The sequence below is a fragment of the Hylaeus anthracinus genome, unplaced genomic scaffold (assembly GCF_026225885.1).
Source record: "Hylaeus anthracinus isolate JK02 unplaced genomic scaffold, UHH_iyHylAnth1.0_haploid 11991, whole genome shotgun sequence".
Classification (NCBI taxonomy): Eukaryota; Metazoa; Arthropoda; class Insecta; order Hymenoptera; family Colletidae; genus Hylaeus; species Hylaeus anthracinus.
In genome coordinates, this window is record NW_026534339.1 from 642,219 (window position 1) to 668,054 (window position 25,836).

At 40.5% G+C, this 25,836-nt stretch overlaps 1 protein-coding gene across 9 annotated transcripts in view; it reads right to left on the bottom strand.

Moving 5' to 3' along the window:
* LOC128888291 (trafficking kinesin-binding protein milt) overlaps positions 1-25,836 on the bottom strand; it is an 80,029-nt gene that overhangs the window by 36,261 nt on the left and 17,932 nt on the right. For 2 of the 9 annotated variants that reach the window (XM_054144993.1, XM_054144992.1), the window contains exon 2: positions 22,378-23,479. The exons of 5 other annotated variants lie outside the window; for them this stretch is intronic. In XM_054144993.1, coding sequence (XP_054000968.1) covers positions 22,378-23,329 — 952 coding nt within the window. In that variant the 5' untranslated portion in view covers positions 23,330-23,479. Of the gene's footprint in view, positions 1-15,312; positions 15,680-22,377; positions 23,480-25,836 lie in introns of those variants that run through there. 2 more of the 9 variants (XM_054144994.1, XM_054144999.1) reach the window with 2 other exon arrangements.

Below are 25,836 nucleotides of genomic sequence, written 5' to 3' on the forward strand. Positions count from 1 at the left end.
ACTTTCATATGTTGCACGTCTCAGCTTGTATGCTTCTGGACAGCGGGATGGATCGGCATTGGTGAAAGATGTTACAGAAAATTCTCCAGATATTGCTACTGCCATAAAAAAAGCCTACAAAACTCCAATTTCTTTGCCCGAACGTTATTCTCCTGAAGAAGCACTAGCTCTTTTTATTCAGGGACGTTTTACCAAATTTTCATATACAGCTATGCAAATTGATGCCAAAAATCATTCGGCCCCCATTTATCCATCCTACCCCTTAGTGTTGAAAATAAAAAAGCAATGTTATCCTGCCGATGAGTCGATACTCATTACAGAAACATCAGCAGAAGTCACCTTGTAGGATCACCTGGACCATACCAGTCAACGGTTAATTATGTATTTGGAAGAGGTTCTGAAAAGCAGTTTTAATTCTACTGAGCTAACATTGTATTGCAAATGGGGCTGCGATGGTAGTTCCGGCCATTCCAACTATAAACAGCGATATGTGGAAGATGGACAACTACCATCAGACTGCGAAGAAGATGGCGAAGACAAAAATGTTGAACAACCCCCACAAAGTATTTTCAGCCCTACTGATTCAACTCTCTATTCCATTTACCTAGTTCCTTTACAATTGAAAACAAATGATAGCAAGAAGATAATTTGGCACAACAAAAAATCGTCATCCCCAAGGTTTTGTAGGCCAATCAAAATTGTGTTTGAAAAAGAGGCCACCGACCAGACTAGGTGGGAAATTTTAGTAATTGAAACAAAAGTTTTTATTTTTGACTTTTTGGAAGTGAAAATTGTACTGTTGTATTTGTGTTCGTTTTTTAAGTAAAATGATACCAAATACGGCATAATTTAATGCATATGTGCGTATTTTTCGGGGCAAAGGAAACAAACCATAATCATTTTTAAAATAAACAAATATGCACTAAATTATATCATGTTTGGTGTTATTTTAATAAGAAGAATGCCACAAATACGACGGTATAATTTTCATATCCAAAAAATAAAAAATAAAAAACTTTTGTTGTTGCGTTAGTGTGTCTCGCCGGCATATGACCCTTTGATTCCTGCCGCACCAGGTCGTTGTTCAATTTTTATCTTCTTTGCCACGATTCGCTGTTACAGTGTCGTTTGTTGTATAAAGGTGGAACCAAATTTTCAACATCATAGTATGGCAAGGGTCAGAGAGGCAAGAGGAATGGATTGTGGTAGGGATGGTTTCCAGCGAATTATGTAGAGATCTTTCAACAAATTATAGATAATCTACTGTATCATGCCAGGATTCAGTGCAAGAAAATTTTCGGCAAGACATAGCCAATAGGAGCCAAGTATCCGGTCGTCGACTCTCGGAAACATTCAGCAGAGCTCGTTGGTCTCATCTATTACGTATATACACCCATTTTTTTCGAAGCTCACGTCTATTATTTTATCTACCCTTCGGAATTTGGAGCCAGGTCTCACTGGAGTGCATCCTGCAGCTGCATCATAAATTGCTCTTCTTAAAATCATTTCTAACTCGCGTTGCGTGGGAAAGCTCCTTATCTACTCTTTCCCAGCGGATGTAGCTGCTCACCTCGGAGCAACGAAAACCCAAACCATCAAATTTCCAAATATGGAAATCATTGATGAATCCCCACCAACATTCAGCGGTATATAAACCCACGATTTTCGTTGCTCGGGGGATTAGTACGAAAGAGTTGGTTGTTAGAGTCACGTCGATCGTCTGCAGAGTTGCGCTTTAGTGTTTAGTTCTCTTTCGATCAACGTTAACCATATAGATCCGCGAAGACGGTTTAAAATTTATTACGGCCATAGAAGCACTCTCGACCCCCGCATCGCCAATGCGTCAACACCGCACAATGTTTCGGTAAATAACTTTACACACTTGTGGTGGCACCCTCCGTTCCTCACCACTAGAGGGAAACATTCGTATATAAGCCCTTTCCGACCGAACTCCAAATATCCCGGCGTCTAAGGCACGGGTCTGCTAGCAAGCCTTACTGATGAATCCACTAGCAGGTCCAGGACGAAACGCTCCCTTCCTTTTCTCCCCTCTCTCGCTCTCCCTCCACAGGCACGAGAACCACCACACACTCACCGTGACAACACGACACTTCACCTCTGTAACTAGTACAGTTATTATTGAATATATACTCTTTTTATTTAAACTGGAAAGGTCTGTTGAATCTATTATAAACCCTCTAGTATTCGAATAAGCAATACTAGTTAGTGTAACGATCCCACAAAATAATAACTTTACCACTCGAGTTATTATTCAATTAAATTGATAGTTGCGAGGCATTATTAGCGACACGTGTTATACTTCAACAGTACAATTCAGAAAACGTGTATTCAAACCGAACTACTTAACTTCACCTATCTTACGGTTACCCTTCACTGGGAGGTACCGATTTCTACTAGCTATCTGACTTCGCGTCAGAGTCGCTGCATTTGACTTCAAACAACCAAACACCTAACCTACGGTTACCCTTTACTGGTGTCGCGTATACCTGACTTCCTCGCCCAGGAATGTTCACCGTACACATGAATTCACCTTTTCCTGTCAATCCCTTGATTCCTATCACGGCCTTTTTCCGAGCAATAGACCTAATTCTTGAACAGACCTTCTTCCAGATATCCCAATACTGAGCCCTTCTTGAAACAAGACATATCCTTCTAATTTAGAAAACTTTCTCTTTTTTCCAAGGTACACATATCAACTCCCACCTTTTGGCCCTTTAAAACACGAGCTCCAAGCGAGGAGAAAAGACTCTCGAAGTGAATTTTGTAAAGTGAGGAACGAAGTGCTGTACTTTTATCAATAAAAACCTTCAAAAGTAAAAACTCAGCGTAGTCTCTCGACATACACTAGCCGTAAAAAAAAAAACAGGCCATTATTTTAAAACGTCATAACTCCGAGAGTTTTCAACCGATCTTCGGGAAACTTCGTGAGGTTTAGTTTTGAAGTGTCCTCTGGGTGTGTGCAAAGTTGCATTGACGAGGGTTGATGATAAAGGGTTAATTCACCCTCCTAAAGGGGTAATGCAGAAAAACGGCACTTCAGAAGGGTCCAGGGGTGACGGCAGGTGGTCAAAAAATAAAAAAAAAAACCTTTGGGGCGACTCTGTTTGATGCCCCTTACAAAATGCACTCCTTGAAATCGCTCTTGGACAAACCCACCCTTCAAAACATCCCGCCCCCCCTAAAATCTACAATTTTTTGACGACAGTCTCAATTTTGAGCTCAATGCATTCTCTGGACTCCCCTGATCCAGGAAATGCCATCACCCATACCGTGCACCCCATAGGCACCCTTTGGGGGGGTGAAACAGCTCGCAAATTTTCAACCCCCCTCGTTACGGAGCACTTCCACAGATCGGAGGGCGATGAAATGCACCATGTTTGTTCTCGATACGTTAAGGATGAATACCGAAAAGGTCCTGTTTTGAAAACTGCCCCCAGAGCTGAAGAGAAAGGGGCAGAAGTAGGGGAAGTCCACCCCCAAGTGTAAGGGTTGGAACGTTGTTTCGTTGCGTGGCTCACATGTCCAACAGTCCAGGGCTTCGGTGCGACACAGTTTTCATGTCTTTTTCCCACGTGAATGGCAATAAAATTCGAAAATGTCGATTTTTTAAAAACTCGCTTTCAACTTCAGGCCCATCTGCAGAGTGAACGAGTAACCCCACGTCAACACCGTTCGCGGATTCGGACGCGCGAATGCTTTATTAACAGATCCCCAAAAAATCAGATTGTTTTAATCACGCTTTCGTTGTCAAATCGGCACAGATTTGAAAGAGTAGTAAATGGGTGCGACCAAGCCTTCGCGAGGCGGGACCGGCGCGCCACCCTGACTAAGAGGCACCATTGCACAAAACTTCACACCACACTAACACAACACACTACACTGACACCTTTTGCATACACCTACACATACAGTTTTATTTACAGGGACGAGGAGAGGTCGTTCCCGGGTGGTGGCCCTCTGGGAGTGCTCCCCCGTGGGTTGGCTTTGCTTTCGGTCGCCCACGTGTGTGTGTGTGTGTGTGGGGGGGGGGGGGCTGATGTGCACTTGCGCTGCCAAAGAGGTAGCGCCGCCCGGGATCAGGAGCCAGCCCCTTCGGGATTCCGACCGGGTAGTGCGCGGTGAGGTACAGGTGGCGGAGCCTGCACCTGCTACGGGCAGGTCCCCCCTGTGCGGTATTCGGGGGGGGGGGGGGGGGAGGCATATAGGACGGGCCCCGGGGACCTGGGGTAGAGGGTCCTGTCTTTCGTTAGGCAGACCCCTCCAGGGTACATCCGTTCCCGTCCTGCGGCCCGCCCCGCCGCGCACAATGCGCTGGTGAAACCTTTATTATGTCTACTTCAATTCACAAAACAGCGAGCCAGGTTGGCCGGCGAGAATGGGGGTGGCCGCACCCCTGTTGGAGCAGTGGGGGAGATGTTCTCCATTCCTGCCCTTACTAAGGGGGGCAGGAGGTGGATGGTCCCCGCGGGCAGGGTGGCCAGGGCGTGCGCCGCTGCCAGTGACACGCCTGGCGAAAAGGCGTTTACGCCCACGCGACGAAACACCCTGTCCCTGGGTGAAAGGTTGACGGATATCACCATTTTCAGGAAGGGAGGGCTGGTGGCTAGGTCTCCACCGGGAGGGGACAGGAGGACTCCTCCTTCAGTCACCCCTCTGCTGGTGGAGATAGGGGATAGCCCGCGGAAAAACCGCGAAGCAAAAGCCCCAACAGAGGGAGCGGAGATGGCCCTCACGGGCTCAGGTGACGTGAGTGCAGGGGCAGAATCCCCCGGGGGCTGGGCTGTGCCGGCTGAGCTGCTGGCGGTTGGCTCCGATATGGAGGTACTGGTAGCGAAGCTGGCCGCCCGCCTGTCCGGGGATCCAGAGATCAGGGCCCTGGAACTCAAGTGTAGGGAGAGTTTGAGGGCCCTGAAGAAAGCGGGGGAACGCAAGAGACAGGCCGATGGGGGTGCGCATGAACAACGGGGGTGCGTGCGCACGCGACCGTGACCGTTGCTGAGGTAGCCGTTCAGACGGAGCCTTCCGAGGAGAGAGTGGGGCGGGTCCCCTTGAAACAACGGGGGGGGGGGGGGGGCCCCCCCCCCCGGCCCCCCCCCCCCCCCCCGGGGGGGGGGCCCCCAACCCCGCCCTCGGACTGCGCCACCAGCACCGGGCTGATGGCCAGGAAGAGGGTAGCTTTACCGGGGGAAGAATGGAGTACTGTCACCCCGCGTAAAGGCAAGGGCAGAGGCAGAAAAAACAAGAGTAAAAAGTTTGCAGACGGACAGATGGTCCCGGCGCCCCCACCTGAAGAGAACGCCTGGGCCAAGAGGGCACTCGAGAGAAGAGAGGCAATGCCGGTTGGTCCGCCAGTGCCTGTACCGGTGGCTGTAATGCTTCCCCGACCGGCCCCGCGGAAGGTGGCTAGAGGAAGCGATGGGACCGGCGCTGGCGCCGTCGCTAAGGCGAAGAGTCCGCGCAGGGGCAGGGCGAGAAGCGAGGCTGTTATAGTCTCTGCTACCGGCGTCCAGTACGAGGACTTGGTGCGGCAGGTGGCTGGACATATGGAGGAACGGGTCGGGGGGTATCCCGGATTAGGCGAACCCGTAAGGGGGAGGTCCTCCTCGAGGTAACGAAGGAGAGCGGAGCGGCGGAGATGCGGGAATCCCTGGCCAGTAAGCTAAGGGCTTCCGCTTCGGCTCGGACAGTGCTCCCGAGGGTCGAAGTGGACGTGCGGGACCTCGACCCCGTTATCGGCAGGGCTGAGGTGGTCACCACATTTTGTGCCCTCCTTGGCATCGAGTCCCTCGGGGAGGTTAGGCTGAAGGTACTTCGGTCTACCTCTTGGGGGACGCAGATAGCGGTGGTTGAGGTGCCGCAAAAATGGGCAAGCAGAGTCACCGACGGTTCGACTATTCGTATAGGATACGTGTCGGCACAGATCCGTGCCGTCGATGACACGATACTATAAGTGCCACGCCCCTGGGCACATGAGCGGATCATGTAAGATCGGGGAGGGCCTCTGCCGCAAGTGCGGCCAGCCGGGGCACGATATGGCGGATTGCAAGGCAGCGGCTCTTGTATGCCAGCTTTGCGTCGCCAGCGGGGTCCTGGTTGTTAAGACGGCCATCTGGGTCACCGGGTTCGGCGGCCTCCAGGAGGTCACCATCGGGGGGGGGGGGGGGGGGGGGCTTGGCGACGGATATATCCTCACATGGGTTGAGGATGTACTCGTCGCCAGTTAATATTTCACCCCGCGGTTGGACCACGAGGGTCTGGCCTGTAAACTTGAAGCGTTAAAGGCCGCGTGTCGCGACGGGCCTAGGAAGCGAATAGTGGCTGGTGACTTCAACGCGAAGTCACCGGCCTAAGGGTCGCGTCCTGCTGGAGGTCTTCGAAAGACTGGGGCTGGCGCCCTCGGATAATGCCGGTCCGTTCTCATTCCAGAGAAACGGGCGCACTTCCAAGATTGACGTGCTGGCGTGTGACGCCGTGCTTCTCCAGGGGTTGCAATCCAGCAGCATCCTGCAGGAGTACACAGCGTCGGACAACCAATACTTGTGGCACGTGTTCGGCAGGGTTGGCGGGGGCATGACCGAGCCCCGCTGCATACTGGGGTGGAGGGTGGAGACGTTAGATCCGGACGTCCTGATTAGCGCCATTAGGCGCGAGTCGCACGTGTTGATCTCTCGTCCCCCCTCAGGCCCGCGGATACAGATGAGGCCCTGGACGGCATCGAACGGGCAAGCTCGTTGAGTATGGCGCTCAGGAGGCCCCCTCCCTGTCGGGGCACGGTCAAGTGTTGGCGGCCCCCGGAGATCGCGCTGGCGCGTCGGCGGATGCATGCCAGTCGGAGGAGACTCCAGCGGGCGTGCAAGAGGCGGCGTCCCGAGATACCGGTGCTCCTCGAAGAGCACCGGGCGGCTCGTTGGGAGCTCCGCATCCTTATCCTTAGGGGCAAGGAGAGGGCTTGGCGCGAGCTGTGTGGCCTGGTTGAAAGAGACGTGTGGGGGAAACCTTACCGGGTTGTCATGAACATGGTAACCCGGCGTCTCCCCCCTCCTCTGATGCCGGCCGCACAGATGGATGGGGTGTTGGCCGAGCTCTTTCCGGCCCCACCGGATGCGGAGAACGCGGCCACGGAAGCTTACAGGCCTGGCCGCGACCTGGAGGAATTCCTGCGGCGGCCGGTCCTGCCGGTTACCGAGGACGAGGTGACACGGGCGCTTGGGGCCACACACCTGGAGAAGGCCCCCGAACGCGACGGCGTCTCGGGCAGAGTCATCACCGAGGTGGCAAAGGGGGGCGGCTGGTATTGCTGAGGAAGGCGGGGAAGAACCCTGCCTCTCCCTCCGTATACCGCCCCCTATGCCTGATAGGCCACCTAGCGAAGGTGTGGGAAAATGTCGTTAAGGTGAGGATGGAGCATGCGTTAGGCCCGCACGGGTTGTCTCCGTTGCAATACGGGTTCCGTGCGGGCCAAAACACGTCCCAGGCGATGAGGCACATGCAGAGCATCGTGGAGACGGCTAAGTGCCACCAGCGGTTCTGCGTCCTAATCGCCTTGGACATGAAAGACGCTTTTAACTCCCTGGACTGGGAGATTATGATGCAGAGGCTAGTTGAGAGAGGAATTCCCACATATTTTCGCCGGGTTGTGGAGGCGTACCTCACAAGGAGGTACATCTATTATGACACAGCGGAGGGAGAGAGGCGCCGTAAAGTGGTCTCCGGTGTCCCACAGGGGTCGGTGCTCGGCCCGCTGTTATGGAATATTTTCTGTGACGGCGTGCTGGGCCTCCGCCTTCCACGGGGGTGAACAATCATCGGGTACGCCGACGACATCCTCGTCGTGGTGACTTGCACGGACCGTGACGCACTGGATACTCGTATTCAGAGCTGTATGCGGTCCGTGGAAGTCTGGATGGCGTCGGCGAAGCTCAGGACCGTCCCGGAAAAAAACTGAGGTGTTCCTGGGCAACCGAAAGTGGTTGCCCCCCCCCTGCGGGTGCCAGTCGGGAGTCAGCTGGTCTCTCCGGCCGATAGTATTAAGTATTTTGGGGTGACCTTCGATCGGTCGCACAATTTCAAAGTGTATATCGAGAGGGTCACCTCCAAAGCCACCAAGGTAATGTACGCGCTGGCCAGGCTTATGCCGAATGTCGGCAGACCGGGCCAACGGGCCAGCGCGTTGTACTACAGCGTGATGGAGTCGGTGCTGCTATACGTGACCCCCATATGGGGTGGGGCCATGAGTGTAGCAACCCGACGCCAGAAGGTTGTCTCTGCCCAGCGGGCGGGCTAATCCGGGTGTGTAAGGCCTACCGGAACGTGCCCAATGAGGTTCTTCTGGTGATTGCCGGGATACCGCCTATCCTCCTGAGGATCGAGGAGAGTTGTCGATTGTTCGAGGTCCTCGAGGGCCATAGAGCGGAACCACGTCCGACGAGCTCCGACTGGCCATCAGGCGTATCCGTCAGGACACGCTCGACAGATGGCAGTCGGAGTGGGATGAGGTGGGCGCCCGCCGTGTCGCTCATGAGTGGATCCCGGTTATCCGGGACTGGATCCAGAGCCCTTACAGTCAGGTGACGTATTACGTCACCCAGGCGTTGACGGGGCACGGGGTCTTCAACGTATACCGTTATCGGTTGCAGAAGACCTCGTCCCGTTGTGCTGGTATGGCTGTTGGGTCTCCGACACGATGGAGCACACCTTTATCGAGTGCGGTCGGTGGGCCGCGGAGAGGCTCGCCCTTGAGGGCGAAATGAGCGGGGACGCCTCCCTCTCCCTGGGACGGTTTATGGTCAGCGGCCGGGCCGGCTGGTTGGCGGTGGAGGCCTTCATTACGAGGGTCATTACCGCCAAGGCCGGCTATGAGCGCGACCTCGATCGGGAGGCTCGGGCGCGGGGCGATGCACCGCGAGCCCGGTATTTGCGCGGAGCTGGGGCGGGCTTGCCTGTCCGCCCAAGCGATACTGAGGAGGGGCCCGGGGACTTGGCGGGGTAACCCGTTGGGTACCTATTACTCTCCGGGTCGGCCCACGTGGTGGAGAGCCTCCAGCAATATATACACATATATAGGACATCTTAACTTTTATTTTATATTTTATTTTTTATTTCTAACTTTTATTGACTGTTTTTTACCCTTTGATTGGTTTTTCCTTTTCTTTCATGTTTATTTTACTTTATGTTCTCTACTGTGGTGTTTTGTTTTGACTGACTGATTTGTTTGTTTAATTTATTTATTGCCTTTTTGGTATTTCATTTTTCAGACGTTGAGGCCCAAGGAAACGTGGGTGGAGCGGGGACCCGGAATGTATCCGGGTCTAAAGGTAGACGGCCCCTGGAGTCGTAAAACGGATGGGGCGGTACGAAGGCGCTGGGGAGCCTTTGGGTGTAGACGCACCCAATAGGGTAGCGGTCTGTGACCACCCGCACCCAGAGGCAGTACCCCGCCCCTCTGCTAGGGGGGCGGATGAGGGCCCTAGCCGTTTCCCCAGGGGGGGGGGGTCCGCCCCTGGCTGGTGTTGGCCAGGGATTTGCGGGTAAGGTGAGGGGGCAGAGTGGTGGCCCGGTGGCAGGGGCCGGCCGCCGCAGTGGCGGTTGGACGCGGGAGTTCTCCCCTCCCCTCTGGGCAATTTGGGTAGGATCCACTACCCCCAATGCTCAGACGGGAGGGATGGCCCAGTCTAGGGCCGGATGTACCCGCCGCGTATACGGCGAGTCCGACTGGGGAGTGGTGGCCATTAGGGCCGTGCGAGAGTATGCGGTCGCCGGATAAGGCGATCCCCACGGGGCGATGTATTACCTACGGTATAGTTCCGCACCGAGGGGCCGAGGTAGAGGTTTTATTCAGTAGAAATCTGACACTACCCCCCAACAACATCTGAGGGGTGTCTTTTGAAGATTTCCTCTACCTCGGTAATAATAATAATAATAATAAAATAAAAAAAATAAAAAAAAAAAGGTGTTCGGAGACTGCCTGAGCCTGTGCGTAAGTGTGCACGGTACGACCCTCCCACTCGTCCCGCCGTCGAAGTGCTCGCTCGGGTATACGGAGACTGCCCGTGCTCGAGTTCAGCGCATTGCACTCGTGTTCCCCCCCACTAGCGTGTACTCGACGTCGGCGATCGGAGATTGCCCGAGTCGACGCGAGGAACTCCGCTGACCGTCTCCGCCCCGCCGTCACCACTCTACGGATTCAAGACCAGTACCGTAGTAAATATACTTTAGTTCGTAGTTAATAAGCAACAAGCAATAATCAATCATAGCCATAAGCCGTGTATATATATATATTTCTGACTCTAGCGAAAGCTGAAGAATAAAACCTATTTATTTCAGTACACCAATGAACATTTATTCTCCGCCTAACTCCCGAACCCGGCGTAACGATTGAGCTCGGCACTCCCACCGAGTAACCGTCACAAGGGTTTAGTTAGACCTTGCGAGTGTGTAGACGATAACCCAGATAATCCTCCTGAACCATCTTTCTCCTTCAAACCCCTGCCAAAACCAATTACAGTCAGTGTAATAAGTATTCGTACAGGAACCATTCGTTTTGAATAGGTTGCTGTACGAATACTTCTTACACTGACTGTACGTCCAGCAAAGCCCAAGAACCCTCGGTACGATCTGAGGTAAAGATCACCCAAGGCTTTTCGAAAGGATTCCCAACAATAATATACAGGGTGTCTTAAAAATGCTGTAACACCTTGAATGGGGTGGTTCGTGAGGTGATTTGAAACAACTTTCTCCTTAGCGAAATTGTTGTCTGAAGCTTTGTTATGGAGATATTAACAAAAAATCCCAACCAATCAGAGCGCGAGTATGCCGGTGGAGTGTCTGCGGTAGCGTAGGCTACGCGCTAGGCGGCCGCAGGCTCTCCAACGGCATACTCGCGATATGATTGGTCGGAGTTTTCTGTTCATACGTTTGAGGATGCAGCAGCCTTAGTGCGTATATTTAACATAAAATTAAGCATAATAATATATTAGCGAAGTTGCAAATTTCATCAACACAACTGTACAGGATGTAACAAAATTAATGGTCACCACTTTCGGAGAATATTGTACACATCTGGATCGGTGGAAATTTGCAAAAAAAAACCGTCCGCAAAATCCATTATGACCTCGAAATTTAAGGTGAATGTTTTTTTTAATTTTAAAAAATTCTACTCGAGGAGTAGGTAAAAAGCTTCAAAGGGGTCACGTACCGGAGACGACACGTTTTCGCGTAAAAAATTGTTAAAGTTTTCGCGAATTTTCGATAGCACGGAGCAACTCACCGGGGCGCCGCTAATTAATTTTTTTACACCTTGTACATAATAAAAAACACACTGCTCGAATGTGTAAATACTCTTAGATGACGTTGTATGTCCAAATATTACAAGAAGACAATTTTTCAGTTATACATAAGCTAGTGTAAATATTTATTTATATTTCAATATAATTTTTTGTTTTAGACTTATTCTTGAAATTTATACTGATATAACTAGACTGACATGTAATCCCATGATTCCCATACTATGAGCTGCAATATATTGTAAATACTAAAGGTTGATATGAGCCGTTTATTATGAAAATGGGGCAAGTCCACATAATGAAAAAATGGAGTTAATGATGGGTAAACTTTTATTCTGGCATTGTCTTCATAATTTCATTCAATTTAGAGATCCGTAAAGAGAAAAATATAAGGATCCAGAAAATTTTGATGATACCGAGTTTTTAATAAAATTGGCATATTTATGCGATATTTTTGGCAAACTGAATTCCCTTAATCTCACTTTGCAAGAAAGAAACATCCACATTTTGAAATCAACAGAAAAAATATGAGCTTTTTTTAAAAAGAAAATTGGAATTATCGATAAAGACGAAGAAGAATAAATATTGGTCAAGTTTAATAATACAAAAATTAAGTCTTATGAAATAGTCACACTTATATTTAGTTAATTTGTGCCAGTTAATGTAGTCTGTCTAACATATTTCAGATTAGTCCCATATTGATTGGTATTAAAGGAGCCGCCGAAAATAAGCCGTACACTAAGGGAACCGCGGGTCTAATCATTACTTTCAACTATGTAGAAAAAAAAGTGAAAACCAAGAAATGTTTTTTAAATTTGAGAATAAAATGGGCGAAGTCAATTATTAAGATATTATTAATAATAATACTTGTATGTAAATTGTTTCGCTTTAATTACAAAAATAAAATTGTTTAAAGACATACCATTTGAATAATTAAGCCCCAAGAAAACAAAATTGTATTAAGAATGGAAAGGTGCATTATGAAATATTACCATTTTCTTCCAAAATCAATAAACACATTTTTTTTGTGGTAAGAAACCTAAATTTGGTCAACTGCTTCGAATAATTAAAAGTGACGTAGTCACTGTTGCCACGGAAGAACAATATTTCAGGTTGGCACGATTCAACCTCCTCTATTAATAATATTAAAAAAAAATCTATCCAAATACGTTTGTCTTTTAAATAAACAAATGAATACCTATCTAAAAGTTTAACTTCTTACGTTTTAGTGTTTTTCATATGGAAAATTTCTAAATTCAATCAAAAAATTAATTTTAAAAAAGAGAATACTCTCGTCACGAACGAAATAGTTAATGGACAAATGGTCATCGATGGACAATGTGAAAACTCAAATTAAAACTGCAAATGATTCTGACGTTACGTATCAAGCAGAGACGTTGCAGGTGATTATTGATTTTCCTACAAGCTGAAGCTTGTGTAAGAGCATGCAGTAGAGTATTAAGGCTAAGGTTCGTGTCTTTCACTCCAAGGGGCGTTTATGTACGTCCAAAATAAACAGACGCTTATTCTAGAAGGTCACACGCATTGCCTTCCAAGATTTATGATCCAAACATAAGATACAAAATTCTAAGATTTGGTATAAAATTTTTACATCGTAATGAATAAGCCATTAATAAACATGGATTTGTAAATTAAACATTCCAAGTTACAAGGAAAATTTATATTTTACTGTAACAGCTATTTCGTATATGATTTATTTTAACGAAAATTTTGACTAATATGTTAAAACAGTAAATAAAATTTAAACTTGCAACTTAGAAACTGTTGATTACTATTAAATTCATGCTTACTCATCCGAAGTTCGGACTGTTAATTTTATAACACTGTATATACGTCTTTGTTAATGTGACTACTGTTAACAATACTTTATATTTTTATTTAATCAATAAAATCTTATTGTCGATAATGCACGTGACACAACATTGCCTAAAACAATCCAATATCGAAAATCAGTATTTCTGCTAGAGAAAGGCGAGATTCTTATCTAGATACAAAATTCGAATAACGAATATAATGTAAACAACTTTATATCCTCGTAGAATAAAAATTAAAGTTTCATTTATAGAATGAAATATTGTACAATGGGTAAATAAAAATCTGTCTATCGATTTATCTTAACGTATCTAAGGCTAAGGCTGCGTTTCGTTTATTAATTTTAACTGTTAATTTGTAATATAGGTAAATATTATTCGAATATTATAAAACGTGATTATACATTTAATGTATTTATATTTTATATCTACCTATACGTTAAGTTTATTCGTTATTTATTATATGAATGAAACTGTCCTCATCTTTGTTTTAATCTAGCGTTGTTCTTCTGTCGTACAGCATGAGCTGTTTCCGTATCCGCGCGCCATAGTGAAATGCTAATCTTTTATTTAAAAGAACAAAGATACAATTACGTAACAACCCTGATTAATTCGAATGACTAACCTACCATACCTTTTACTAGAACTCTTGACATCTTTAAATACTAATACCAAATGAGGACCCACTTTCACAGTCTCAACTTTTACAATAAAGTAGACTTAATTTTTATTACATAATACTATAGAATAGAAGCAGCATCCATTAGAAAGCCACATAATTATGGACAAACAATATAAAGATATGAAAATATAATAGAAACATAGTCTACTTTATTATTTAAGATTCCAAGTAAATAAAAGAATGTGGTTTACTTCTAATTTTAATATTTTAGAAGTTATAAAAATTCTGCGTTTCGCTTATTAATTTTAACTGTTAATTTGTAATATAGGTAAATATTCGAATATTATAAAACGTGATTATACATTTAATGTATTTATATTTTACGATATAATTATTGTACTACGTACTTCCATGTTATTGAAATCGAGCGTGTATTATTGAATAACGATACAATCGCAATTTCGCATACGAAACTAACCACATGGCGAGATACATGAATCTGTGAAGTTGCATAACATGCCAAGACAAATGACCTTCAAATAATCTCCTCTGACGTTTGTCACAACTCATTACACATAACTCTTAGCTCTAAGAAAAAAAAACTCCTTATATTTTGTTTTCTTTTCCTGACTATCGGAGAATTCGTATTATCCATGCTGGATTTGTTAGTACAATGTCAAATACGAACTACTGTTTCTTTCCGCCTATCACTTTATTACACGCTTTGAAAAATACCATTTATCGAATACGTAGATTCGTTCGCGCAGACATAAAACTGGCTAAAGTAATTTCAAAATGTAAACAATAAAGTTACACCGAGTGGAAAGTGTTATTACGAACATTTAGAATACTGCTAATCCGACGTAAATAATTACGCATAAGGATAACGGAAAAAACGTAAAGTAAATAAAAGTCATTGTTTTCATTTTCGTTTGAAACTTTCCAATTAATAAAATCCCATTTATTCATTCATATATTTTAATACGCATTGAAATAAATAAGTTTTAACAAATTGTTTAAATTTGTTCAGATTTACCAGTAAGAATTCTTATAAAATGATGAAATAATATTAAAAAATGTTACATCACGGGGTAAGACTTTTTAGTAATTTTGTATTTACGTTCCGTATAAGTTGTCGAATTATTATGTCATTTTTTTTAGAATCTATAAAATGTTAGATCTTTGTCACGTTGTGAATGTATAGTTCTCCTACAAAAGGAATGAAAAAAGTAAACGACAGGGTTAAATGTTTTAAAAATGGCGTCTCGTTGCAAAGCGATATGGCTTTAGCAGATGCAAAAACGTGAAACTAGTTGTTATCCACTAAGAAAACCTAACCCGAAAAGTTATCTGTATCCGTAGAGTAAAAGAAAAACTAGTGAGAACTCTTTTTTATGAAGCTTGGGAGTCAGTTAATTTAAAAAAATTATCGTCCAAGTATATTTTATGTCGACGTCAGATTTACTTAAAAGAGAGAAGAGAAATAGAGGAACGGAATTAACGGTATGCATTAAATATGTTGAAAAATCGCGTTGATTTCAAAATAAGTACTTACCATTCAACACGCTATTTAGTTCTACACCTCTGACGTCAGAGGATTCACCGGGCACATTTCACAGATTTCCTTCGAATTTATTATCAAGTTTAACAATTAACTGTTTATGGGAACACTAGCTAGTGCACCGACTGATCCTTCACGTCCGATAGACAACGAGAAAAAATTGCTTTCTATCGTTAGAAAACATAGATGAAGCTAGAAACGAGACACACGGCGAGATTGTTACGGCGCCATATCACCTAACTGTCAGAAGCGGGCTGCGCGAACAACATGCGCGTATCATAACAAGAGGGAAATTCAAACGAAAATTATAGAGTGGAAGTTCTAAAATGGCAAAAAGCCAATATTAAATAAATTAGAATCATTCCATAATTACGTGCTTCATGATAATGTCAATAACTCATTAAGAAATATGATACATATAAATATATCAGAAAGAAACTGCTGACACATTATCCTATTTGTTATAGGTAAGCACATAATTAAAGAAAACATTATCTGTTCGATTTTTCTCCTATCATCGTTAATACTATTATATAACTGCGGCATCATATGCTAACAAATCGAAAGATCGTAAGCTATGCTGGAGAATTAATTAGCAAAATATAATATATAAATGGAATTTTTTAATGAATTATTTGCTAGAATTAATAAAATCTTTTCAAAATTGTTTCTATCAGATTTTAACTGGCGAAAAACAGTCGCTTCGATCATTTTTCTATAGTCCTCATAGTAGAAACCTAACAACCTATACAATTGCATTGCAATCGTCATGAAAAGTAGAAAAAGTACTGACCATCTTCTTGTTAGATTGTCTGTTATTGATTCGTTTGACGGCTTTACAAAAGATACCGTCTGTACTCAACGCAATACTATTAATCCTTTAAGCTACAACCACGTGTGAGACTTCTGGTCGGATATTCGGGCCAAAACTGATTATCACAGACCTGGCCAGTGGCGTATTGTTCGGGCCAAATGTAAACATTACATTTTGGTCCCAGGCTGTTGGAGTTTAAAGCTAGCTTAAGGGATTGATAATCCTTTAAAAATTTCTGACGCGTTGCTTTGAAATTAAATTACCAAATTTTTAGTATCTCCCGCGATTTCGTTTCATTGTGATATTACAGACAGGTTGTACATCGATATTCAACTTTTGTCGATAACAGAACGTTTTCATGTCTCAAAAACCATGTACATAATATGCTAATTGAATAATACTTTTTTTACAACCCCATAATTCTTTACTTTTTTTACAACCCCATAATTCTTTACTTTTTTTACAACCCCATAATTCTTTAATAAATGAACGTTTAGTGAAATTATATAAATAGTTATTGTTTTCTGTTGTCAATACTAAAACTTTTATAAATCCTAAAGTAGTTTTAGGATTTTTTTTTAACAAAATACACCTGTGGTTGCACTTAAAATTCAAAAAATGGATATATTCCATACCATTTATGCTTTATCGATAAACGAAGCCTAAAGCCCGTTTAAAAAAACCCTTCATTAACAGCTTAAGGACTTCGCCCGATTATACTCGGGCGGATACTATGAGCCGAATATTTGTATTAGGATTAATGTTACAAAAATTAATCAGTAGATATCAACTTTCAGTCTGATTTTGGATCTGAAATGGCTTTTATGAGGGACATATATTTTCAGTAAATAAAATTCGTTCATAAAAAAAATGTGTTATTTGTATCATTTTTTAATGATTACTGAAGAGGTTAAAGATACAATCAGTTATCCAGGTATGATTCAAGCTAAATAATATTATTAATAACTGTATTGTTCCGTGTTTGTGATATTTTGATATTTAGAAAAATAACATTTTCGTGAAGCTGATAAATGAATTTTTGTTGCATTTTTAACACCTGTGTTTAAATTTATGGAATCAAACATTCCTGTGTTCGATATCATATTTTATCAGTTTATCAAAATATCTTTCAATCGATAAAACTGACATTAATCCAACCAAATTGATTGCGTTAATTAAAACGGACTACGCGAGTTCAAAATCCTAGAAATAACGCACGTCCCAATTTTCCGAGAGTTCAACCTCGTCTTAATTAGATACATGCACTGCTTCATTATTATACGAATTCGATACTTAATTCATATCATTAACGATAGCGCTTTTTATCTCTCGTTAGTAATCGTATGAATATCCGAATAAGAAAAAAATTTATCCGTAAGAACACCTTGGGAATAGTTCTATGTATACTTTAATTGAAATAAACTGTTTTTAAATTCCACATTATCATTATCTTTTGGTAGTTAGTAACAGTATATTCAGTAATATTCAGTAATATCTTATTAATTATATTACATGGAATTGTTAAACAAAACTATTTTGGGTGCAGTTTAAGTTACTATAAATAATTTTTCGTGATGAAATAATTCATAAATTATAAATAATGATGTATTTATGACAAATAGATGTTGAAAAATTATTTCATTAGGGAAACCAATTGATAAATAACTGTTTTGCCTAAATACAAGTACGGAATCTTACAAACTATACTTGATCGAGATTTGAAAGGTATTAAACAATTTCATATGAGACTAAGAACACACGCGTCAAATACGACTTCTTTTGAAAATTACTTGTTATTTAATATCTGTCAACATTATCTTGGACTTTGGGTCGAATGCAGTTAATATAAACAAGCTTGTTGTATAGGTTTCTAAGGGCACAATGTTAGTAGTCCGTTAATGTAAAGACTATCCCAACAGTGGTGATACAATCTAGCAGTCGGTGAATCCTAATGAAAAAATAAAAAACAATCGAAAGTGTAGAATAAAATTGTTTTGTATAAGATATAATTTTCAAGAAAATTGAATTTGCAAATTTATCGAGTGCAAGCGAAGTAACTGAATGAGAAGCAAAACTGAATTAATCACAACATTTTTTACGAAAAATATTTATTTTATTGAAATAAATCGTAACAAAAAAAACTAACATTACTAATTATTTTTTTATAGTCCCAGGAAATTTACTCTATTTTATAACATTTAAGATTTGTTTTCCTTTGGCTGAAACAATAAAAATAAATAGAATCAGTTTTGCACCCTAATTGTTCATACTAAGATTTACAAGTTTTATTATACCTTAATATTTTGACCATAATCCTTTGGCTTTTATAACAGCTATAATGCGTCTTGACATACTTCCAACTAATCTTATAAAAAAAGTACTGCGGAATGTAATTCCATTGTTCTTTAACACGAGCATGTAATTCGAGGAGTAAAATTGGTGGGGAATTATACGCATTTTGAAGTCTTTTTTTCAATAATCCCCGTAGATTTTCTATACGATTCAGATTAGAGCTTTGGGCGGGCCAGTCTAAAATAGAAAATACTTGAGTAGCCAGCCAACTTGTCATACTTTTTGCTGTATGTTTAGGATCCCGATCATGTTGAAAAACGATTTTCTCTTCAGCGAACGGCATAATTCGCATACATTTTGGCAAGTGTTCCTTCCAAATGTCTTTATACATACATTGATTCATAATTCCATCGATTTTGTGAAATGGACCTACACCATCTGTCGTCATGCACCCCCATAACATGAGTTAAAGTTTGCTTACTATGACATTGCACGAACGATACTCTCTTAATTTTTGTTTCGTCCGATCAAGTTACACGTTTCCAATCAGAAACAGACCATTTTTTATATTTTTTAACCAAATAATTGGAGCTTTAATATTGTTTTTGACAGCATCGGCTTCGCTTTCTTTTCGCAAGCATTAAAATTAACTTTCTTAAGGGGAGCACTCCACATTTTTCGAAAAAAAAAAAAAAAAAAAAAAAAAATCGCATATTTTTTTATTTTTTAAATTTAACTTCTTCCGAATCTATTGATGTGAATTTTATAATTTTTGGATAGTTAGAAATGGCAAAAGAAAAAAAGAAGATTTTCACATGATTTCTGACATCAATCAAGTCATGTGATTCTTGTTATTTTTGTTTATTAGTTTTAGATTGAAATCACTGACAGTACTAAATTGATTATTACGCATATATTATAGGGATAAATAATTGGTATTTATATTTGCCTTTAATGCATTGGGTACCCTGTCCGGGCACGAACGCGTTCCGTCTGCTGTCGGTCCATGCTCAAAGGATGGTCATACGGCGTACGGCGCGCCCGCGCCGGTAAAAAACAATTTCTGATTGAAGTCATATATGTATTTATCGCAACTTTTTCTTATTTATTACAATTAGTGCATATATCTGAGGCCTTGTGCAAACAAAATAAGTAACAAAAATTATTTTTTTATTACATTTACGACTAAATTATTGAAAATATGGTAACGAATGAGAAATGCTTTCTAAAATACTAAACTGAAATAAAATAAAATGATTTCTTGAACTGATTTCAACGAATAGTAGGCTATTTCTTTACAATAGTGCGTGGAAGAGGCGAATTTCATTGCAATATCATAAACGCTCTGTCATAAAGGAGCGCAGAAAAGAGCCCGGTTCCTTAGATTTTTCCAATGCAAAGTCAGGTACCCACTGATATCAGTTTTTTTTACCGGTAGTTTTCCTACCTGTAATTTAAATATATCAATGCTTCCGTATACTGGCTGTCCCATTTTAGTTAAAACTGTACAAAATCTCAAAGACATGTCTCATGTTAGAAAATTATACAAAATTTCATGTTAGAAATTATACAAAAGTAGAGCATCTTTTTACGTAGAATATAATTCCGAAATAAAAAATATGCATTTATGATAAAAAAAAAAAGACAAAACGTCCGTAAAATAACATTGAAAACGTCCACGCTTTAAGAAACTAGTATTGGGACTCTGACTCCCCACTCGAAATACTAAAGGACATGTATTAGCTTTTTCTTTTTTAAATCATATGTCTTCGAGATTTTTTATAATCTCAGCTTAAATGGTATATCCTGGATATTTGTAGAAGAGTTTCTATCAGTTTAGTTGTTACGTGATTACTTCTACGGGACATACCGGCTACATCAATATTTAATTACGACCTTACTGTACGTTTCACTAAATCAGTTTTCAATCCAATAAAAATATATTCATTGTCAGTCTGATCTTTCCTGTGTAAAATAAAAAAGAAAGTCAGAGAATTCGACGAATAGTTTGAGAGATAAATATTTAAACGTATAAGTCACTGTAACGAAAATAGGCGACAATCGCAGATCTATTCATAGATCTGATTTTGTGAATTTAAATGACAAATTATTAGCATTTATACCATTATACTTTTCCATATAATTTTCGAACTCGGGCTGTTTGTGCAAACCGTCGTGAGCCAGCCGAAATCAGAATGCCATCAGGAAGAGACGTCGCGATAGCCAGTGTTGTCTCTTTCTGACGTGAGTTGCGTACGAAAAAAGGATCCTCTTAATTTCAAATAGGGACCCTTTCAAATATCTGGCGCACGACCATCCTTTTGATGGAGATCGACAGCAGACGAATAGCGTTCATGCGGGCTTAGGATGTGCGAGAACGCATAAACAGTACGAACTGACTGCTGCTGACTGCAGTATCTGTGCGTCGAAAAATGCTCCGTGTGGACGAGGTTTGGAAAGAATTTCACGCGCATGAACGTCCGTGCATCGAAAAATGCTCTCGTGAGTACGAGGCTGTACATAGAAAACACAACATGTAGTACCCCTCCTTAAGTGTTCTTCTAACTGTCCACTTACCAATTTTTATTTGACAGCCATAGTTGCCGATTCTGCCTCACGACTTGTAATATAACGAATAATTCTTCATTCATCTTGATATTTTAGAGCTCTTGGACGTCCTCCCATTAAAGCTAACACAGCATTAAAAGTTTTTATATGTAATCATAGAACTACACGTTCAAGACTCATCTAGTAGAATGGAAAATTTTTTTTTCTATATTATACGAGAACGGGATTCATTGTAATAATGAATACTTCCTAATACTCCACTAATACTTCCTTCACAGTTCGAATAACACTTGTAAACTGAGTTTATCAGTACGAGAGGACACTCGATGTAAACAGACAATTACGTATCAAAACATTTTGCCTGTGTATGCTAGGCTTCTGAGACTTGTTTATTTTCGTTACGATACAAAACTGATTCTTTGAATTTTTATTATTTCAGTTAAAAGAGATCAAATTTTAACTGTTATAAAATAGTGTAAGTTCTCTAAGCCTATAAAGAAATAATAATCAATGCTGGTTTTCTTGTCATGATTTATTTCAATAATAATAAATATTTTACGTAAAAATTGCTATGATTGGTTGTTTTGCTCCTCACTATACATATGCATACCTATCGTGATTTTGAACTAAATGTAATTTGTATTTTTCAATTTCTCAAAGAGAAATGTGATTAAAGTGTTTACTTATGACCCTGTGATACTTCTGCTGTTTTTAGAATACACCAACACTAAAATTATCGAGGTTAACGCATATTATACATACAACTATTGTATATCTTTGGAATTAGATAAGGAAGGAGCGAACTAATTTTTTAATCAAATTAATTCTCTGTTAAAATAATTATTTTTAAAAACTGCAGTAAAGGCATTGTTAAAAGTAAATCATAAAGTACCATTAATAGTAAAGCATAATTGATTGACTTTAGAAAGAATTCGAAGTACATGGGTTAAATTGGCCTTCTTCGTAATTTTAATGTTAATAAAACCCCATAAAAAAGAGGTGTTTAATCTGACAGTGACTATCTTAGCGTACCATCACGACCAGTTCAACATTCATATTCTTTATAAGTAAACGCAACCAGAAAAGTTCATTTCTGAAACATCCTATATAGTGGTATAGAAAAATTTGTAAATATTTCACAGAATTTGCATAAGTTAAATATTACTACTAAATATTGTTGAAACATTATTTATAAGCGCGCCAATTCGATATTAATTTACGATGCAAATGATTTGATATAATATTTCCCAATTTGTCCCCGATTTTCTTTACCTTCTCATTTGTTTTCCCATTCCGCGGGCCACTCCTACGTCCGAATTATTTTTACCGCGTTTCATAAGAGCAAAAGTCAAAACAATCGATACTCTGCATTATTTATATCCTACCTCGATTACGAAGCATCGTTCTAATAACCCTGATATAAATCTTGCCGTGTTTCGTCTTGGCGACGTGAAATAGAAAATCTGAAACGACTCCATCCCCCTCGTGAATATTCGTTTCGGCTAGAACTTCCTTCAGAGTTTTCACCCTCTCCTCCGGCGTACTTTCATCGTTCGATGTCAGTTTTTTGTCCAGACACTCCGTGACACTGAAATCGTCCCAAAAATACGACGAATCTTGTGCCTGGGCCTTTCTTGAGGATTCAACATTCAAATGACTGGAAGAGTCTAGGCCAGCGTAGGAAACGTCCAAAGCCAAACTCGTAAACGTTGGTGTTCGCGGGGAACTCGTTCCTAATCTCCAGGAAGTGGATGGATTTTCACTTTCATCGGTACTCGACCTCCAGGAAACGTCTAACTCGCTGCTCCCTGGGCAATTTTCTTCGTCGACCTCGCGGGGCTGTTCCTTGGGAACTTGTAATGAATTTTCATTCATTGTCCCCGACGTTTTATTGCAAACTTCCACTAAACGGTTAAATCGACAAGTTTTCGACAAAGTTTTCTTCAATACGCAAGCTAGATTGTATTCAAAAAGCTCCTCGTTCGCCTTCCAGGAAGAAGCTTCTGATCCAGTAGCAGCGACGATCCCCGAAAAACTTTCGCTCGTTCCTGAAACGGTGTTAACCGGAGAATGTTTGATTGTTCTCCAACGTGAATCCTCCTGGGAATTCTCGACCGTTCTCTGAGAATGTTCCGATCGAAGAATGCCTCCTTCCTCGTTGTTTTCCGGGCAATATTTTTTCGTCGGTTTGTGGAAAACATTTTGAACGTTGTTAGTCGTTTTCGGACAATGATCTCCGTTTGCTTCTCCACGTTTCCCTGTTCCCACGCACCAAGCTTCGTCTGACTTCTTGTTTGGTTTGCGCAATAATCTTTCCAAGCCGCGATCGTTGTTCATATCACCATAATCACCTTTTTCGATCTTCAGACGGTCCAAACTTTTATCATTCTGTTCGTAGCGACACTGCAAACAACCTTCGTAACCACTGTTTTTGTTTCTGTTTCTGTATTGCCCCCTCCCCCTCGTTCACTATGTTATTACTTTATTCTGCACTGTTAAACGATAAACATTTTTAAACGGATAGACAATTTTTCGGGAATTAATCGCAACGGTTATTTCGTGAGGCTTGAATATATATTTTGAATTAAATGTACTAACAAGGGAAGTTTGGTAATTGTCACACGCCAAAAAATTTGAACTTTTTGTTAAAATAAAATTCACGGGGACCTAACCACAATGCCATTTTTCATTTTAGCCCAAAAACGGTTTTACGGATGGAAATACCCCTTTGAAGTAATTCTAATTATTTATATTTTTGCTACTATCTCTGAAACCGTTAGAGATATAAACAAAATTTTAAATAAAAAATTTAATGATTTTTAATATTTTGCCGAACTTCCTTGTAATAACACTATTACACCCATTTGCATCACACGGAAAACTGGTGATAATGGCCAGACAAAATGCGCAAATATATGCGCTAATGATGCAAATGGGTTAAGTATAATACTATTTTGAAGAGTGACATTTAAAGTACCCAAATACTATATGCAGAAGGTTCTCAATAAACCAAAAGGTATATGTACTTCTTCAAAATGAAATATTAATATTCTTCTATTCGTTAATAAAATATATCTGACATACATTATGTATATTTTTTGTTTGTTTCTCGTCTTGTACAACAAAGCATATGTACATTTTTCATCGAAACTTGAGAATACCATAAAATGGTATAACAATTAAAAAAGACATTCAAATTCTTATGAAAAGGAATGTGCAATAATAAATCAATCGATTAAAACTTCCGATAGATACGATCGATGAATCGATAAGAACCGCGCAGGTAACGATAAAATAGCTACTCTTATTATCGCGCACGTATTTCTTTCTGACAGCATGTTGTTATAAGTTCTATATATGGTTTAAAACAAAACTTTCAAGGAAATATACATATGTAATATAACACAATGTTTTTTAAAAACAACAATTTTCTAAACGAAAACTCATAATTCAAAATAGAACTCATTAATTAAATAGTTATTCGACTTAGAAAGCAATTTATGTTCCAAGCTGTTGTTTAATATATAATATCAAATTGAATGAAACGATGAAATGTACAAAAATTTATACTTTCATTGGAAACACAAACATTCCAATAAATGGCAAAACGTTCGTGTAAATTTAACATTGTATGCCTTTATGAGACATCAATTACATATCCTTATATGTAAGCACAAGTGAAAATCAAGCGTGTAATGTAGAATATCCATAGTTATTGATTAATTATTTGAACAATTAAATTGGAAAAATAAAATGACTTGTGAGAATTCTAATAAACTTTCAAATACAATAAGTCATTATATCTTGCATTTTCTCTCACACACATTTTAAATTATAAATTACTACTATGAGACAACGTTGGATCACAAAAGAGGAAATGCATTCAAAGAATTACACAGGTTCTTTAACAAAAGCAATTTAACTAGTCATTCAGCAATTATTATGTAATTTCATAGAGAAACCAATTATGGAATTTAAGTAATAATTATTTTAATCAATTGTCTTGATTGATACTTTTTAACTTTACTCTATGTAGATAAACTTTTACATCTTCAGTGTATAAATGCCATCGATTCCAATTAGAATGCATCATATTTTATTAATGTTCTAGAATCATGAAAATGACTTGTATAACCGTAAACTACCCAATTAAATTACATAATTGCTATACTTATTCAGAAACAAGAAATCCAATGTATTCAATTAAAAGTTACTAGTCTGTTTGAATTATAAGAAAAAGTAAGAAGTTACATATATAATGTAAAAATTTATTAAACAAGAATGTCACATTATTATGATAGTCCGATGTAAGTAACATATTTAATATTATCATTAATATATATTTTTTACTACTAAACTACTTGCATATGTAAATTTCCTATCTTTAAACTGCAATGGTTTTTGTACTCGATTTGTAATTCACAGTTATAATTCAATTTCTCAAGTTAAGTGTTTCTGTATAGATCTAAGATACTATGTTTATGATTTATATAGATTCAAAATTGAAGCCTAATAATTCTTTATAGTTTGTATTGCATTAAGATGAAACGGAACAAAAAGAATATTCTAGTTTTAGCAATTTGTTATCAATGACTCATTTACAAAGATAAGGTTTTATGAACTTATGTAACAATACATATTGTAAAATTTTCTAAAAAACCAATGAGAGTTACTATAATCGCAAAGTACAATAGGCTATTTAAGTTAAATGAAAATTAAAATATCTTGACTTAACCTAACACTTACAAAAATCGAAATTGAAATAAGAATTATCTCAACGTAACATAATATTACTGAGATTAATAAGTATGATAGTAATGCATTGTCATAAATAGAAATGTCAT